Here is a 17,445-nt window from a genome sequence, read left to right as displayed (position 1 = left end):
TTTGGGCGACGTGGGGAGAGACACTGACTTCTAGGCCCAGGTGACCATTGAGAGGGCAACGCAGAGGCCTTGGGAGGTCGTCTACCCAGACCCGTACCCGCCCAAGACTGGGTAGCCCGGGCCGCTGGGGTACCTTCGTGCCCGCCCAGCCCGAGAGCCCCGGGATGCCCATGGGCGGGGCCTGAGCATCGCCCCGCCCCGCCGCCCGCCACTCGGGTCACCTGACCTGCCCGCGGCTCACGTGATCCGTTCCCAGCGCCGCCATTTTGGAGCTCCGGATGAGGAGGGGAAAAGCGGGGGAAAAGAGGGAAAAGAGCCGGGAGAGAGGTGGGAGAGGACGAGGGCGAGGGCACGGCCGGGCTCCTAGCCGGCCAAAGGAGGCTCGCGGAAGCAGCAGCCGCCGCCCGACCGCAGGTACAGCGCCCCGGGGCCGCCCCTCCGCCCGCAGGTAGCGCCGCCGCCGGCCATGTGCGTCCTCCCCTCAGGCCTCTACCGGCGCCTGCTTCCTCTTCAGCGGGCCGACACCGCCCGGCGCTCGCCACTTGCCCCAAGTTCCGCGTCCCTTTCCAGTGCTCTGCGCAGCCCACGCAGCCCACGGCGAGGCCTGCGGAGACCCCTGGCTTGCCCTGCCGCGGGGGGTGGGGGGAACCTGCCGCTCTCCGCATACTGTCACCAGCCTGGTCTGCAGGCGGGCCTGCCGAGGCGTTGCTTCCTTCTCCTCTGCAGTTGTGAAAGCGCTTAGGCCAACCGCTTAGGTCCTCACCGCATCTGTTGGTTACTTTTCTCAACCCCCGATCGCCCCAGCCCTTTAACCAATTCTTGATGTAGGAAAAGCTAGTACAGAAAATCCTAGCCTTCTGACCCTATTACGAACCTTTTCGATGAACTGGTCTCTCGATCACTGAGATCAGTGGGAAAATCTCCCACTCTTCAGACCTACGGGCATCCGGAGGGAATGGTTTGTGTGGAAGGCTTGGATGATTAATTAGGCGGAGGCCGTCATCCCAACCCGTAGGCGATCTTTTTAGTTACTGTGGTGGGCTGTAATTTACTATCAGTCTGCATCTCTTTTATCAGGCAATTACTGGATTTATCACCTGCTTGAGCTTGTACTTTCTTCAGTACTCCGCTTTGACTCAGTGTTTGGATTGCGTTATTGATTAAAAGAGAGAGCCTGGCCCTTCATTACTTTACCTTACCAACTCGTTTGAAATTAACTCGAAGGGAGGACCGAAGACGTGCTTTCTGCCCTGGCAACGAACTGTTTACTTAACCGTAATCGATAAGATAGCTGCATTCTAGGTGAAAGGAATAGGCTTTATTTGATCTTTTAGATTCATCCTAGCTAGTATAGGAAACTGCAAAGAAATGTAAGACCAGAGCAGGAAACTGCGTTGGAAGATATATAGGTCAAGCTACTGTGTCCTATCTTTTCCTGCCCACTGTGCTTGCAAAATCATCCTTTAGATGGCATTTTGGGTTAAGATTAAAATGGCGATATGCAATTTATTGTTCCTTATTCATTAGAAAGTGTTATCAGTAAACAGTAGTATTTTGAGTCAGTTAAATTCTGAGCTAAAACAAAACACAATTATTGAGAGAAGTTTCCAGAGCAATTTTTTTTTCTAACTTGTACAAAGTGGTAAAGTCTGCTTGCTAGATAAATTATGTAAAATTGCAACACATGATTGGGTTGCATGAACATTCCTCTGAATGTCTTTTTGACATAGAATATTGGGGAATTTCTCACTGCCAAAAGAAATCATTACTTTGTTTCACCAAGAAAGAGAAATGTTTGATACTATGTACTTTCATTCTTGGCCACAGCTGAATTCTGAAGATTGGTCCAAGGGACTGTGTTAATTTCAGGAATTGATTTGAAAGACATTGGCTCTGCCTCTTAACAGCCATGTAACCTTGGGTAAGTCACTGAAACCACACTGAGTGTTTCCTTATTTGTAAAATTGTGTAACACCCACCTGGCCTGTTCCAGAGTTATGAAGATCAAACAGGCTAAAACGTTTGATATAGCCGGGCTGTAAGGGGCCAATTCTTTTCAGTATTGATTTTATGTATTTGTCCTCATTGAGATATAAGAAAGAAATTGGTGTCTTAAGAAAGGGGATTTAGAATCAGATAGTCCTGGATTCCAGTTCTTAAACCAGTTATTGCTTTACATCTGTGATCCTCAGGTTCCTTACCTGCAAAAAAGAGGCTAGTATTACCAGAAATTCATGAATAATACACAAAGTCTACATAGGCACTGCCCCCTGGATGGTGAGCACTTCAAGGACAAGGATTCCTTCTTACTTGTGTAGTCTCCAGCACTGTGCTTGGCACATTATGGGTGCTCAATAAATGTTAAATCTTAATACTGGTTAATGTTAGTTAGACCTTATGTCTTCGTGGTCTGCCAAATTAGCTGCCAAATTAGAATATTCTCCCAGGCTAGATGCCAGCTAAGAAATTTTAGATTATAAAATTCATGTTCTTGCGATATTTACACTATATTTTTCTTAGTGGCAGTTAATCACATTAAGCTAAGGAGATTTTAATTCAAATGAATCATAGCTGACATTAACAAGATAAATCTATAAATAATGTGTAAGCAATCTCAAGGTGATTTTTTGTAGGCAGTTTACAATTCAGGGACATAACAGTTCATATCTTTGCCTAGTTGGGAAAGAACAAATTTTTAGTCTGAAAGAAAAGGTTTTTTATAACACTGAACTGCCTTTGCACATGCACAGAAAATTACAGCCTTTCTCCAGCCCTACTCAGGCTCACATGAATTGTTCAACTTGATTTTACTTATGATAACCATACTCTATAACTGAAAGGAACTAATTAGATATACAAAGAAACCTAGTAGTAATTATCAGGAAATAAAGACAACTGAAATAATTTGGTTCTTTTCTTGGGAAAGACATTAATTATAAGCTTTTGCCTTTGGAATACAGGTCTCCCCCACTTTTTACAGTTTGCCTTCTGCCACTTTGTGCTTTTTTGGGGCGGTGGGGGAGAGAGAGCACGAGAGGGGAAGTGGGGAAGAGAGAGAGAGAGAATCCATGCTGAACATGGAGCCTGACACAGGACCCAATCTCACAACCCTGGGATCATGACCTGAACCAAAATCAAGAGTCAGACGCTCAACCAACTGAGCCACCCAGGTAGCCCCTGCCACTTTGCTTTTATGAAAGACATACGTTAGAACCTGATTTCTCTAACTGAAAGAAATCTAAAGATTTCGGTCTTACACCAAAGGCAAAAATAGTTTCCAATGTTTGTTTTGCAGCGAGCCATTAATAGAGGCAGCACGTAACCCAAGCAGCAAGCGTGGCCCCACCAAGCTCCTTTCCTGCCCAGGAACTGTACTCGGAATCTCTGCACCAAGGCGCCAGAGCTTTGAACTGTGTCTGTGAGCATCTGTGCTTTATCTCATTTTATCGTGTGCGCTCATTATTAGCAAGATGTGTTCTGAAATATCAGAAAAGCCTAAGAAAGGTTATTTTGGGTTTTTTTTTTCCATATAAATAAATGGTAATTCCTTTTTCACTTTACATCATTTCAGCTTCTGAAAGATTCCATAGGAAGGTTCTACTTTCAGATGGCCAGAGAAACCTGTCCTGTTGTCTAGGAAAGAGTTAAGACTCAGTGGGAAAGATTCTAGAACTTTTCTGGTTTGGGATACAACTTATATTTATTTATTTGTAATAGTTTGATATATTTTGTGTAATGTGGTTATGTCTAAAGATTCCAAATAAGAAGCTTCCTACTTTGGTAATGCCTCTAGGCTTTACTCTTTCTGTAAACCTTCTTGTTCAGCCATGTTGATCTTTTCACTAACTGCTAGATGGAAGGTTTATTCTCACTTTTGGAAACGTAATAATGTTGTGGCTCTTTTCCTTGTCAGTCTTACCCTTGTGTTGACAGAATTCCAAAAGAGAAAACGATGCATTCTAATTAAGATAATTCAAGGAGGACGTATTTACAAAAATACTCATAATAAAGGCGTTGGACTTGTATAGACAAACCACAAGGATAATGCAGTTATCTGGAGGTAGCAGCATCAGAAGGAAGAGAGGTATCAGAACCAGGAGAGTTTTGTAGAGCCCCCTGCCTGAAGAGAATGGTCTTCCATTGAGAAACATGGCCAGTTCAAGCTGACCTAGAGGGAGGGAATTAGGGGAATGAGTATCCTGATTTCACTATGCTGCCTCCTTCTGATCTCCTCTCATGGCTCCCCATTGGCATAACGCAATCAGAAACCAGAGGGCATAGGAGCCTACTGATGTAATATACCTCCTGGGGCAGAGAGCAGAGTGGAGGAAAGGAGGCAGTGAGCCCAGAGGGACAAATGGTTGACATCTGGCGCGGCCGTCTTTTAGAATACAGTATACGTCTTACCTCTTCAAAAACCTTTTGCTTACTTTCCTAGACCAAAACTAGCTTTTCGGTTTGTTAGGATTTGGTCATTGACTGTTGCCTTCTGTTTTACTTTGTGTACTGTTGTTACAGTATATAAAAGCTGTTAACTTCTTTTTAACTTCTAAACATGTTTGTCCTATCTATTCAACTCCGTTTTAAACCATTAGTACTGTGATTTTAAATTTTTTTCCATACTGTTTTTTTAAAAAATGTTTATCTATTTTTGAGAGAGAGAGCACAAGCAGGGGAAGGGCAGAGAGAGAGGGAGACACAGAATCCGAAGCAGACTCCAGGCTCTGAGCTGTCAGCACAGAGCCCGACTCAGGACTTGAACTCATGAGCTGTGAGATCACATCCTGAACCAAAGTCAGACAGTTAACCGGCTGAGCCACCCAGGCACCCTGACACATAACCATTTTTTCTGTAACTTTTTAGTATGAAAAGTTGTAAATATTTACACAAGTAGAAAGAATAGTGTAAGGAACTCCTAGACACTTATTACTAAACTTTAATTACAAAATTTGCTATTCTTGCTTTATTCCTACCCTCTCCACCCACCCTGACCATGTACTTGTATTGATCACGTGAAGGCCATCGATAGTATGCTGATGATCATAATCTGTGTTGTCGTCATTATTGAGCCACTGGGATTGTGTTTGTACCCTTATTTTCATCTCTCTTTTTTTTTCCAAATAAATTTTACTTCACTTGACATAGGATCCCATATGTATGCACATTGGTGGCCTAAGAGAAATTTTTGTGAAAATTTAAAGAGTTGGCCTTAAGGTCACAGGCCTTCCTCCCTGTGTATACTTTACTATGAACTGTTCATCTAACCCTTTCTAAGAGAGACTTTTGTTTTAATGAGATTTAACTCATATATCGATTCTGCCATGTGGACCCAAACTGGTTTTTCAGGTGTTTCTTGATGTATTTTATGTTGTCATATCTGTTTTATAGCTGCCATTTCTGTACTTATCCCCAAATGTATGCAGCCTCTAAAATGAGATACTTACATAAATGTTCAGGGAAAATTGGAGCATCTGCTGCAAATTTCCATTAGCTCTTAATGCCTGAGCAGACACAGCTTTTCAAATCTGAATGTTTTGTCAGTTTCTTTTGTATTAGTTTTTTTCTTGAGATAACTTGAACTCCTCCTCCTCTTCATTCCACACTCTTTTTAAGGTGTGCACTGAAATATCCACAGGGAGTAGTTGCACTGCTCTCTTTCCTATTCTGTCATTAGGTAAAAGAGGGACCACGTGAGTCACCTTTGTAACCCTGTGGGTACGCAAAGTCTGTTGAGCAAATCTTCACTCGTTAACCTGCGGACTATCAATCAGCCTATATGGATGTCATATTTCATGGAGGAGGAGACCTTAGATCTACAGTAGACCACCAAATCTTGGGCAAGAAATTGAATGTTTGAGGATTTCTGTTATTAACAACGATTTAACTAATTCCCATTTAACAATTGAACTGAAAGAAATAAAGCCTTAAGTGAATGGTCCTAAAGTGAAATCATTAGTCACAGAAACAGCCACAGCTCCCCTTGGCCGAAAAATTGTGGAATTCTCAGGCAATAAGGTGACTTAAGACGTCACAAAGGATTTTCCTAAAGAAACAAGTTGTTCCCACACTGGTCCCTCTTTAGTGATTTAAGATTGAGTGTAGAGATTTAAAAATACTGTTTTTTCTGTTTGAGAAAGATGGAGAGGAACTACATAGTCTTTTGAGAGGTAATGACCTCAGGTTGTTTAGAGAAGAGAGCGGCTAAAGGGCCGCAGTCACCCAGACTTCTAGGTCTGTGGGAGCTGGGGTAGTGGTCATCGTTGTAATGGCTGTTGGGTGCATTCCCTGCCACGAGCACAGTTGGACACGGAAAAGAAACGAAAGCTGATCCCATTGGACAGAGTATCAAGAAGGAGGGAAGAAGCAGTACTAAAGCCGAGAGTAAAATGTTTGCATTTTTGCCTGATGTGGCCCTAGATATAGAAAGTTTGTGTGCCAGAAAGAGCAGAAAATAAGAGGAAAAGCTCTAACTGCTGCCAAGAGTAGATACGGGAGGGCTGGCACTGCAGCTGGTCAGAGTGCTGGTAGGTCCAGCAGGAGTTCGGTGTGATCTTGGCAGGGGCTCAAGGGCCCTTCCATGTTGATTCAGCCACCTGGGGGGAGGGAAGCCATGATTCACCTCCTAAAATAAGAATTCAGAGCCTGTGATTGAGGTTTAAGAATAGTATGGTCTTTGGTCTATAGCTGGTGCCACTAAAAATTTTGCTGGCATTTATTGAATGTTGTGAGTAAGACTCCAGAATGCACCTAAAATGTGGAAAAACAAAACTTGTTGCTGGAAAAAAGCCTAAACTGAAAAATGTGATCCAAGTCAACAAATTAATCTCACTTTGAGCCAAAGGAAATGTTTGAAATGAAAGTACTGCCAGGAAATAGAGGATTCAAGATTTAGGGAGAAAGATATTGTGAGTATTTTTTGTTTTATGACTTCCTTGGCTGTAATGCATTGCTGGAACTTACAGAGAACCCCTTTTAAGGACTCTGAATATTTAGACCTGAAACACAACTAGAATGTCAGGTCTTTTTCCTTCTCTGATGCCCCTTTCCCTTTCAGGAAAATGAAATTACATATATTCGTGCATGAGTAATAGTTGACCACTAATATGGCCTCTAGGAAAAAACCACAGCGTTGTTTGTGGTTTGTCTTCAGGGAAATCAATCGAAGGAAGTAAAAGAAGGAACTGGATCATTGCTTTTATGTAGTTTCGTTTGCATTGTACTTCTCAAAATTCACTCTGCCATTTACAAGAGGTTACCAGACTATCTTTTCATAACTCCAAAGATTTGGAGTGAAAAAAACAAATTTATGATTTTAATAATAAGACTATAATTATTTTTGATATAAGTAGTTGTCTCCCAAGAATTGTGTCAGTCATGTGTTAGTTTTGTTTGTTGGTTTTGTGGTAACTTGAGGTGGTTCCACATACCCTGGGAATGCTTGTGTCCCTTCAGTCAAGGAATAGCAGTCCTGTTTTTTTGTTTTTTGTGTTTTTTTGGCATTGCACAAAAGAGAGGGCATACTAATTGGGTCCAGCTAGATGTCTGGGGGAAAGAAAGTGAAGAAAAAAGGATATGCATATTGTTAAAGTCATTTCCAAAGAAAGAAATAGATGGAAAGATCATCCTCAGTCTTGATAGGGGATGACATTCTCTAGAGAAGTTCCAAGCAGTTTAAGTCTCTGCTGGGGATACAGGTATGCTGATAATGGAGCTCCCAGGTTAGAAAATAACTGAGATTAGCTTAAACTCTAAGAGTAGCTCAGGTTTCCTATAATCGCATTCTTATAATACCTCTAACCCGATATTTCTTTCTGTTGTATATTATCCTTTCTAGATATGGAAGAAAGCAGCAGTGTTGCCATGTTGGTGCCAGATATTGGGGAACAGGAAGCTATATTGACTGCTGAAACTGTCATCAGTTCATCACTGGAAATTGATGAACAAAGAAAAGTTAAAACAGATCCATTGATCCATGTTATCCAGAAGTTAAGCAAGATAGTAGAACATGAAAAGTCACAAAAATGTCTTTTGATCGGGAAAAAACGCTCACGTTCAAGTGCTGCAACGCACTCTCTTGAAACCCAAGAACTTTGTGAGATTCCAGCTAAAGTAACCCAGTCCCCTGCTGGGATCAGAAGGGCTGAGATGTCTCAGATACATTTTACCCCTGGCTCTCTTGCCCAGAACGATGGGAAGACTATGTCTTACCAGTGTAGCCTTTGCAAGTTTCTGTCATCATCGTTTTCTGTGTTAAAAGATCATATCAAGCAGCATGGTCAGCAAAATGAAGTGATATTAATGTGCTCAGAGTGCCACATTACATCTAAAAGCCAAGAGGAACTTGAAGCTCACGTGGTAAACGACCACGAAAACGATGCCAACGGTCACACTCAATCCAAAGCCCAGCAGTGTGTAAGCCCCTCCAACTCTTTGTGTCAGAGGCCCACAGAAAGAAACCATGAAACCATTTCTGATGTCCAAGTGAGTGTGGACAGTGCGCAAACGCACGCTGCCCAAAACGCACCCATGGCAGAAATGGGTAAGAGGAAATGGTATGCGTATGAACAGTATGGCATGTACCGATGCTTGTTTTGTAGTTACACCTGTGGCCAGCAGAGAATGTTGAAAACACATGCTTGGAAACATGCTGGGGAGGTTGACTGCTCCTATCCGATCTTTGAAAATGAAAATGAGCCCCTAGGCCTGCTGGATTCTTCAGTGGCTGCTGAACCTGGTGGGGTGGATGCAGTCGTCATTGCTATTGGAGACAACGAACTGAGTATCCACAATGGGCCTTCAGTACAAGTACAGATTTGCAGCTCAGAACCGTTATCCTCTTCGTCTCCTTTAGGACAGAGTGCAGAAGGTGGAGTTCATCTGACTCAGTCAGTTACCCTTGACCCCAGTGAGGAAGAGATGCTAGAGGTGATATCTGATGTGGAGGAGAACCTGATCGCTGATAGTCTGCTTTCATCCGCACAGAAAATCATTAGTAGTAGTCCCAATAAAAAAGGTCACGTTAACGTGATAGTAGAACGTTTGCCAAGTGCTGAAGAAACTCTTTCACAGAAACATTTCCTCATGAATGCTGAAATCGAAGAGGGAAAAAACCTGAGCCCGACAGAATCCCAGATTGGGGGTGAAGGAAGAGATGAAGTTTATCATGCTGATAAATGTACTGTTGATATTGGGGGGCTGATCATAGGCTGGAGCAATCCAGAGAAGAAAGACAGTGAGTTAATAACCAAAGGACTGGCTACTGATGAGAATGCCCCACCAGGCCGAAGAAGGACAAATTCTGAGTCTCTCCGACTACACTCGTTAGCTGCAGAAGCCCTCGTCACAATGCCCATAAGAGCTGCAGAACTGACAAGGGCCAACCTTGGGCACTACGGGAATATAAACCTTTTAGATCCAGATACCGGACAAAGGCAAGTGGACAGTACGTTGGCGGCTTATTCTAAAATGATGTCGCCACTTAAAAACTCTTCAGATGGATTAACTGGTTTTGACCAAAGCAACTCTACGTTGGTAGCACTCCCAGAGGGTAGGCAGGAGTTGTCAGATGGGCAAGTGAAGACGGGTATCAGCATGTCCTTACTGACTGTGATCGAAAAGTTGAGGGAAAGGACAGACCAAAATGCTTCCGACGATGACATTTTGAAAGAGCTGCAGGACAACGCCCAATGCCAACCCAACAGTGACGCAGGTTTATCGGGAAGCAACGTGGTGGAATACATCCCTAATGCTGATCGACCCTACCGCTGCCGCCTGTGTCACTACGCAAGTGGTAACAAGGGCTACATCAAGCAGCACTTGCGGGTCCATCGACAGAGACAGCCCTATCAGTGTCCTATCTGTGAGCACATAGCTGACGACAGCAAAGATTTGGAGAACCACATGATCAACCACTGCAAAACAAGAATATACCAGTGCAAGCAGTGTGAAGAATCGTTTCATTATAAGGTAAGCATCGGTTCGTGAAATCATTCGGAGAACCTTAGGCTTTTTAGAGCAAAGAGGGAACTTGGCAGAGAGTCCAGCCATCTCATTTTATAGATAAGGAAACTGAGGTGAGGCCTAGGAAAGTTTGGCAATTTGCCCAGGGGATCCCAACTAATTAGTATTAAAATTGGGACTGAAATCTAGGTCATCAGGATTGGTGTAGGATTGTTTTCCCGTCTGCTTCCTCCTTAACAGTGTCTGTGTTTATTGCTTTTAGTGTTTTAGTGTGTATATCTTTTTTTAAACGTGTTGATTTTAAATTGCAAGGTAATTTCAAGAGAATGTACAGGGGAAGGACTTAACAGTTGATTTACCCAGATGTAATCCTACATCGATGCAAACAAACTCCATCTTCCATGTCCCCAAAATGCAGGTTGCTCGCTTCAGCCACACAACCAGCCAACAGTAATCTGTGTCCTTGCGAGAGGGAAAGTGTGTTATGTTGGACTTCATGACAGACAGTAAAGTGGAAATAGAGCCACATGTGTTTAATGGGCAGTTTAAGGGACTGTAAGGATTTTGACCGTGATTTTCATCCTATGTACTACCTTAAAACCAACAACCAGCATGAAATGCTGTTTTCCTAAAGGAAACAGGATTCATTGATCATTAGTTTGGAACTTTTCTTCTCCAGTGTTGCCAGTTGACTGTCTGGAGGGCAAAAAAAAAAAAAGAAAAAAGTGTCCTAAAAGGCTAAGTGGGATGTAGACTTCTCTCAGCCTTTGAGTCTGAGATTCACTGCCTCCTTGGATTGCCCTCATGGTGTTCTGAAGTGGTCTCAGGCTGCTAGACAAGCAGCACATCCAAATGGGCTGTAAAAGCAAGTTCCAGAAGTTTCTTTTGTTCCTGCACTCTTGATTTGTGGGGGTGGCGGTGAAGGAAGAAGATATCCATCAACACGTTAGCTGGTGTTGAAAGGCAAGAATTAGCAGGAGTCCAGCAGTTACTGGTTGGATTTATTTTTGTGAAAGCATCGGGTTATTCCAAACGTTCTGCTCTTCCCTCCTCCGGGCCTGCCAGTGGTTCAGTAAGCACGCACCTGCCGTGCAGAAACCCCTCTGAAGATAGCGGGGGCTTGCTTTTGGAGAATGCAAAAAGAACTGCCTTTTTGATGAGATTGTGATTTCTCCAGTGTATTTCTTTCCGTAAACTGTCGAATAAATCAGATAATCTTTTAGCACATTTGGTTTTAAAATATTGGTAGTGTGTTCTAGGTACCAGGCCATGAAAGCAATTAACTGCTTCAGCAGTCTCTTAGTAACAGTGCAAGTATATTTATTGAAAGTTACGTGGGATTATTTCTCAATTTTTTAGAGTCAACTGAGGAACCATGAGAGAGAGCAACACAGCCTTCCAGATACCTTGTCAGTAGCAGCTTCTAATGAGTCAAGAATTTCCAGTGATACAGCTGATGGAAAAGGTGTTCAAGAAGGTATCTGCATTTTTTTGACTAGCGTATTAGGTTTTTTAAAAAGCCCTTAGTTGTCATGTGGGTTATTTTCAGGACTAAAGCCTCATATGTTCTCTATTTTCATACTGTGGATGTGAATGAATCTTACCTGTGTTACTGAGGTAATTCTGAGCACTAAATGAAATGCTATATTAGTAAGTAGTCAACTGTGTAGGTAGATAACACGTTGAAATTTATGCTGCCCTACAAGAGCCAAGTACATCACGAACCCTTGGGTGACACCCCAGCAAGCCAGGGAAGCTGCAGTGTGGAAAGCAAGCCCTCCCCTCTCTCAGTACCAGTTGACCCACTGAGAATATAGCAGCTTTTGCAGATGGCAGGGCCCCCACCTCAAACTGTAAGTGAGGCTTCCTGCTGTGATCTTATTCTTATCCAAGTATGACTGCCAGATTTCATCTGCATTATTTAAGAAAAAAAAAAAAAGCCAAAAAAACAGAAGATCTTTTTGTGTACTAGTTAGGTACCAGTCGGCTGAGTTTCTGCTAATAGGAATATTAGAATCAAAAGATTTAATTAGAGTTTCATGAAAAAGCGGATGCCACATCCGGAGAATGAGGGATAAAGTGTAATAAGCTGTGCTTCCTTGCATCAGCTCTCTTAAATTGATATACTCTAAATGTCTCAAGTGCGGTACATAGTGTTTATGGGAAATAAAACATATTGGGGTGACTTTCCTTTTTAGATTTCCTAAGAATTAAAGTTAGAAACAACTGCAGAGTAAAATGTTTTACCATAATGGTTCATTAAATTATACCCCAGAAAGCATAACTGATTCAAGAATGTTTCTGAAAGAACTGATTTTGACACCACTGTAGCACCAAAATTCCCTTGTCAGACAGATGTCATCCCTGTAAAACTACCCAAAACAAAAGGAGTTTATGACACAGCATCTGTTTCTGCAAGAGATGGCTGAGCTAAAACCGTTTTGTTTCCTTTTTACAAAATAGCCCTAAATGCCTCCTTTTATTTTAATTCATTATGTTTCCATATCCCCTTAAAGGAGACATTAAAACATTTGATGTCATTGGACCATAAATCCCTAATGAAGGAATAAAGTAAATACTACTCAGCGGCACCACCTGCGTGCGCTTAACACTAGCGGCGGAATGTGTCTTTTCTAGCACCGTCTTCAAAAGCGGTAATTTATAAAACTGTCCAAATGGGTTAACAAATCAGAACTCACAATTTTAATAAAAAAGATTCAAATGTCAGCTCAAAATTAAAGTAACCAGTTTGAGCTTTACCGTGACGGCATCTGTCCACCATATTCCATTTTACGGCATCTTTTCTTTGTGCGTCCTGCTGTTTCTTGTGGTTGAATGTATGGGTTTTAAATTGCTGCCATGTCTCTTTTTCTCTCACTTCACTCCATTTGCTTTTCTCTGTCATAGTGGTCCAACAATTCAGGTGACTGATTACCGCCTGCACACTTACACCGATACTTGATGAATTCAGTATTAGCACTTTTGAAATCTGGTTGTTGAGCCAAAAAACAAGTGTTTAGCTCACAAACAATTCGTGTTTTACTCTAGATTTTTTAGCCTTGTAGTAAACTTACTGGACAAGTTGGGGGAAGTGTGCCTCAGTGGTCCCCAGCCACTGCCCATTATGATGGCACAGATAACTTGGGACAGGTTTTTGACTCAGAGACCCAGTGTAACAGCACTTCAGACATTGTTCTGCCAGAAGGCATGGCGCACCCATTCCGAGCTGGATACCAAGCTAGGTGCAGGGAGTACGGCGAAGGCCTCACTGCCTGTAAGAAACCCAGCCCCGGAGGAAGACAGAACCGTATGACGGCTGTGTCGGCAGAGAGCACACGTGCTGTGTTAGAGCCACGGGCAAAGCATTCTCATATGATGTTCCTTCGCAGACATCATTAATGAAATCATTCGTTATTGCAAACATACGATTCATGAACCCCGGGGGATGCAATGTAGACAAAACGCACAGATCCCTGTCTACAGGGAGTCTACAGCAAGGGACAGGTCAGAGGCCTGACACAGACCTGCATGTGACGTACAGACTGCAGCGAAGGAAGAATAGAGTTCTCCTAAAGCTTACTCAATAAACCATGCTGGGAGATTCTAGAATTTCCATCCTGTAGATGAGAAAACCGAGTCTTCAGGAGGTGAAATGCTTTGCCCACAATCATCCTGGTACTAGGTAGAAGAGCAAGGATGAAGCCCAAATCGTTGAACTTTAAATCGTGTATTCTTTCCATTGGAAACAGTTGCTCGAAGTAGCACAGGCTCTCGTTCTGTGCTATATTAAGTTTTTCCATCTGTCATTTTTATTAGTTGTCATTGATCTGTAATATTTCTCACACAAAACCATTATCCAATATTTCACACCTCATTTTTTTCAGGGTTTTAAAAAAAACTGTATTTGGAACAATGCCACTTATAATCAAGTCCAAGTTTTTAACCTAGCAATTAAGAGCGATACTTACATTATAATTATGATTAGAGTGTATATTAATGTTGTAGATGTATACCAGGAAATTAGGACATTTTGTTCTGCCTGACAAAAGTAGTTACAGGCGAAAGAGAATTTCAATTTTAGAAAGCTTAAATTTAACTTAAGAATTTTCTTTGTTAAAATTTCAGCGTGGGATTCTCTTCTGCCACCAATTTTACGTTTATGCACTGTGCGCTAATATTCTACCTAAGCTTCCTTGCGGCTCTGCCTTATTCTTCAGGTTTCCATGCTTGCTTTGTTTCTGAATGTAAAGCCATCAGCCTGTGAATGGCCCACAGACTTTGTGCTTACAGAAGAGTAAAGAAGGTGTTGAATATCTTCAGGAACAGTTTTACATGATCAAATCATTCAGCTTGTGTTGTCTCAGGCTTACCCTGATTTAAATTACCCAGCCTTGTTGGTGCAGAGTAAGTGTGGTGACATGGCCTGTTTCCAATCGGATCCATATATTCTGAATTTCAGAGGGCTTCAGATTCATGTTAGTGATAACATTTGTCCTTGTAATGTGTCAGTTTGCCAGGCATATGCTACATTATATAGCACTTAATATTTGCAGTTTTAATATATAGCACTTAATATTTGCAGTTGTTTTTCCTTCCATTGTTGCACTGGTACCTGACATTTTTATAAACAAAGGAAACCCATAGGGTGGAAAAGCTTTAGGCTTTTTTATTTATTTATTTTGAGAGAGAGAGTGTAAGTGGGGCAGGAGCAGAGAGAGAGAGGGAGAATCCCAAGCAGGCTCCAAACTCCATGCTGAGCCCAACACCGGTCTCGATCCCACAAACCATGAGATCATGACCTGAGCCGAAATCAAGAGTTGGTGGCTTAACCAATTGAGCTACCCAGGTGCCCCAAGCTTTAGGCTTTTTATGTTGAGTTTGTTATATATGCTACGTAGCCGTACTGTGTAATATTGTCTTATGGTGTTAGATCACAGCTTGTTGGCAAATCAGTGTTTCCTTAAGACAGTTTATCCAATATCAATTAGACTAACACTTTTCAAATTAACAGTATATCTCTGGTTAATTCAGCTGCTGCACAGTCAACAGGGCATCTGGCATCAGCTTATTTTATTGTAGCATTTTGTACAAGGTCATGCAGAAACCAAGCCAATGTATCTATATTTGCAGGTGAGATGATGTTCGCTTTGTATCTGCTGATAGTCCAGTTGCAGGAGAAACTGGAAAACCATGTTCAAACTTGTTAACTTTATTAAAAGAGAAAGCCTTGTTGGAAATGTTGGTACAATGCGCTGTAAATATTCATTTACAGTGAAGATGCTGTCATTTCTATCTAAGTATGTCACTAAAGCTCTCCAATCCCTTGTCTAGGGAGTAAGTCTTCAGTACAGAAACAGTATAGATGTGACGTGTGCGATTATACAAGTACAACCTACGTTGGTGTCAGAAACCACCGGCGAATCCATAACTCTGACAAGCCATACAGGTAAGTGTGACGGTCATAGAGCTTTAATGCTTGTGTTAGAATATCTTGTAGTAAAGGAAACAAGTAGAAATAGTTAAAGATTCATAACACTTATTTAAACACAGATTGTGTGCAAAGAAACTCACTACTGGTTTCATGAGTGTTTGTTAAGGAACATGAACTTTAAGCTTGGGTCTTAGGACAATAGGCATTTTGTCTAGTTAAAATGTAGGAAAATGTCTACTTCGGTCAGATATGTTTTCAGTTTCAGTTGGGTATAAATTATCATAGCAGATTTTCAGTGCTTAGACTACAGTTCAGTAATTTGGTGGGTTAAGTAGTCAATATTTCAGAAAAGATGCTTAAAACTAAAATTCCCTATGAAAAACTCTGTGTTTGAAAATTAAGCTGTCATTTAATAGAATTTTGTTACGTGATTTTTCACAAAAGCCAATTCTAACACATATTTTCAGGAAATACAGGCCTTGTCAGGTGATCGAATAGAAAAGTAGAAATCATTTCTTAAGTAAACTTTGCCTCTTGAGAACGCACTGCGTGTTGTTTATGTCTGGTAAAGGTACAGACGTTTCTGCGGAAGCGTGTCCAGCTGCCACAGAGCAATCTGTTGCGCTTGCAGCCATGATGGAATGTCAGGTTCCTACTCAAAACTGACATAGTCACCATGACTAACCGTGCTAGGCCACGGGCATGAACTGTTTCAACTGCTTATCAAAATCTGCTTCACATTTTAACTTGTGTCCCCAGCCATGGTATGGGTATGACACAAGTAGGTGTGGGGGAGTCACAGTGTTAGTAGCTAAATGAAGACTTGACGGACTATGCCTGAAAATGCCATTGTTTGACGCTCTAAGTGTGTGTCTCTCTCTCTGTATATATCGCTTTTAATATATAACATGTGCTTAATTTCCTAAGCAGCAGACTTGTTTATAATCACTCTTTTTCAGACAGTATGTCCATTTGCAAAGACTCGTAATTCTGTGGAAGGTGTTTGGCCTTGCCTCAGTGTGTCTGTGTTTATTTCAAACACTGTTAAAACTAGGATCCCTAGTTTTCCCAGAGTACAATGAAGGCCATTAACCATTATTAATAGTAACTCAGTGCCAGAAAATACATATGAGAGTGATAGGTGGTATTTGCATGTATCATTTATGATTCGCACTAGAAAGTATTTAGGAGAACATTATGAAAACAGGGGACGCTAGTTCATCTGATAGGAGAAAGCTTTGCCTTTATATTTTGGGTGTCTTTATTTTTAAATTCAATGGCATACCATGCCAATTCATGTGATCCAGGCAAGAATAAAATTAGATATAGACTCTTCATTCAAATTCATTGAGAAAAATTTATTGAGCAGATAATTGTGTTCCAGGAGCTGTGCTAGGCTCTTAGACTGTAGTCATGATAAAAGGGATATCATCCCTCTGTCACGAACCCTGTAGACAAACAATAAACAAGTAAACTCTCAAGAATACAATTAGGATAAAAGAGGTTAATGATTGATTCCAAGTCTGTTGAGGAAAGTCCACATCTACTTGAGTAGGTTAGTCTTATAGCTTAAAGATTTATCTTGACAGTTTTTGGTGTCCTGGGGTGTGTGTTTTCTTATGTTCTTAAAACATTCACAGACTCCTAGGATTGGTTGTAATTGTCCTAAAGTCTTCCTGCCAGCGGGCAGTGCACTCTGAGAACCCTTTTCCTCTTAAAGCAGAGAAGTCTCAGCGTGTTATTTTCCAAGTTTATACACACTACACTTTGTCACTGGGTTTGGCTGAGTGTTTATGTCTCAGAAGAAATGTCATACATCCCCATTGCCTGTAAATATAACCAGCTTTTTCTCATAAGTCTTATTTTCCAACTGTCAAATCTTGTGACTCCTTTTTTAAATACTTTAAATCCACATAGGATTTGCAGTCTACAGAGCACTGTGAATTAACACACTGTATTCCAGTATGCTTCTAGGATTTTCTGTTCCTGGTCATAAACTTCGTTTTAAGCTAAGCTAGTAAGCATAGCCTTCTTGAGATCTAATTTGATCTAAG

At 41.6% G+C, this 17,445-nt stretch overlaps 1 protein-coding gene across 2 annotated transcripts in view; it reads left to right on the top strand.

Moving 5' to 3' along the window:
* Positions 1 to 295: 295 nt before the first annotated feature.
* The window catches only part of ZNF507 (zinc finger protein 507), a 47,371-nt gene continuing 30,221 nt past the window's right edge, over positions 296 to 17,445 (top strand). The window contains exons 1-6 of one of the 2 annotated variants that reach the window (XM_047078329.1): positions 325 to 414; positions 1,828 to 1,921; positions 3,296 to 3,418; positions 7,835 to 9,966; positions 11,320 to 11,437; positions 15,292 to 15,406. In XM_047078329.1, coding sequence (XP_046934285.1) covers positions 7,837 to 9,966; positions 11,320 to 11,437; positions 15,292 to 15,406 — 2,363 coding nt within the window. In that variant the 5' untranslated portion in view covers positions 325 to 414; positions 1,828 to 1,921; positions 3,296 to 3,418; positions 7,835 to 7,836. Of the gene's footprint in view, positions 415 to 1,827; positions 1,922 to 3,295; positions 3,419 to 7,834; positions 9,967 to 11,319; positions 11,438 to 15,291; positions 15,407 to 17,445 lie in introns of both variants that reach the window. The other variant, XM_047078328.1, reaches the window with a different exon arrangement.

Source organism: Lynx rufus, unplaced genomic scaffold (assembly GCF_022079265.1).
Source record: "Lynx rufus isolate CCGP_SWC_20201006 ecotype Redwood Valley unplaced genomic scaffold, mLynRuf1.p SCAF_16, whole genome shotgun sequence".
NCBI classification, from domain to species: Eukaryota; Metazoa; Chordata; class Mammalia; order Carnivora; family Felidae; genus Lynx; species Lynx rufus.
Note: the sequence above shows the minus strand (reverse complement) of the source record. Positions and strands in the feature narration are given on the sequence as shown.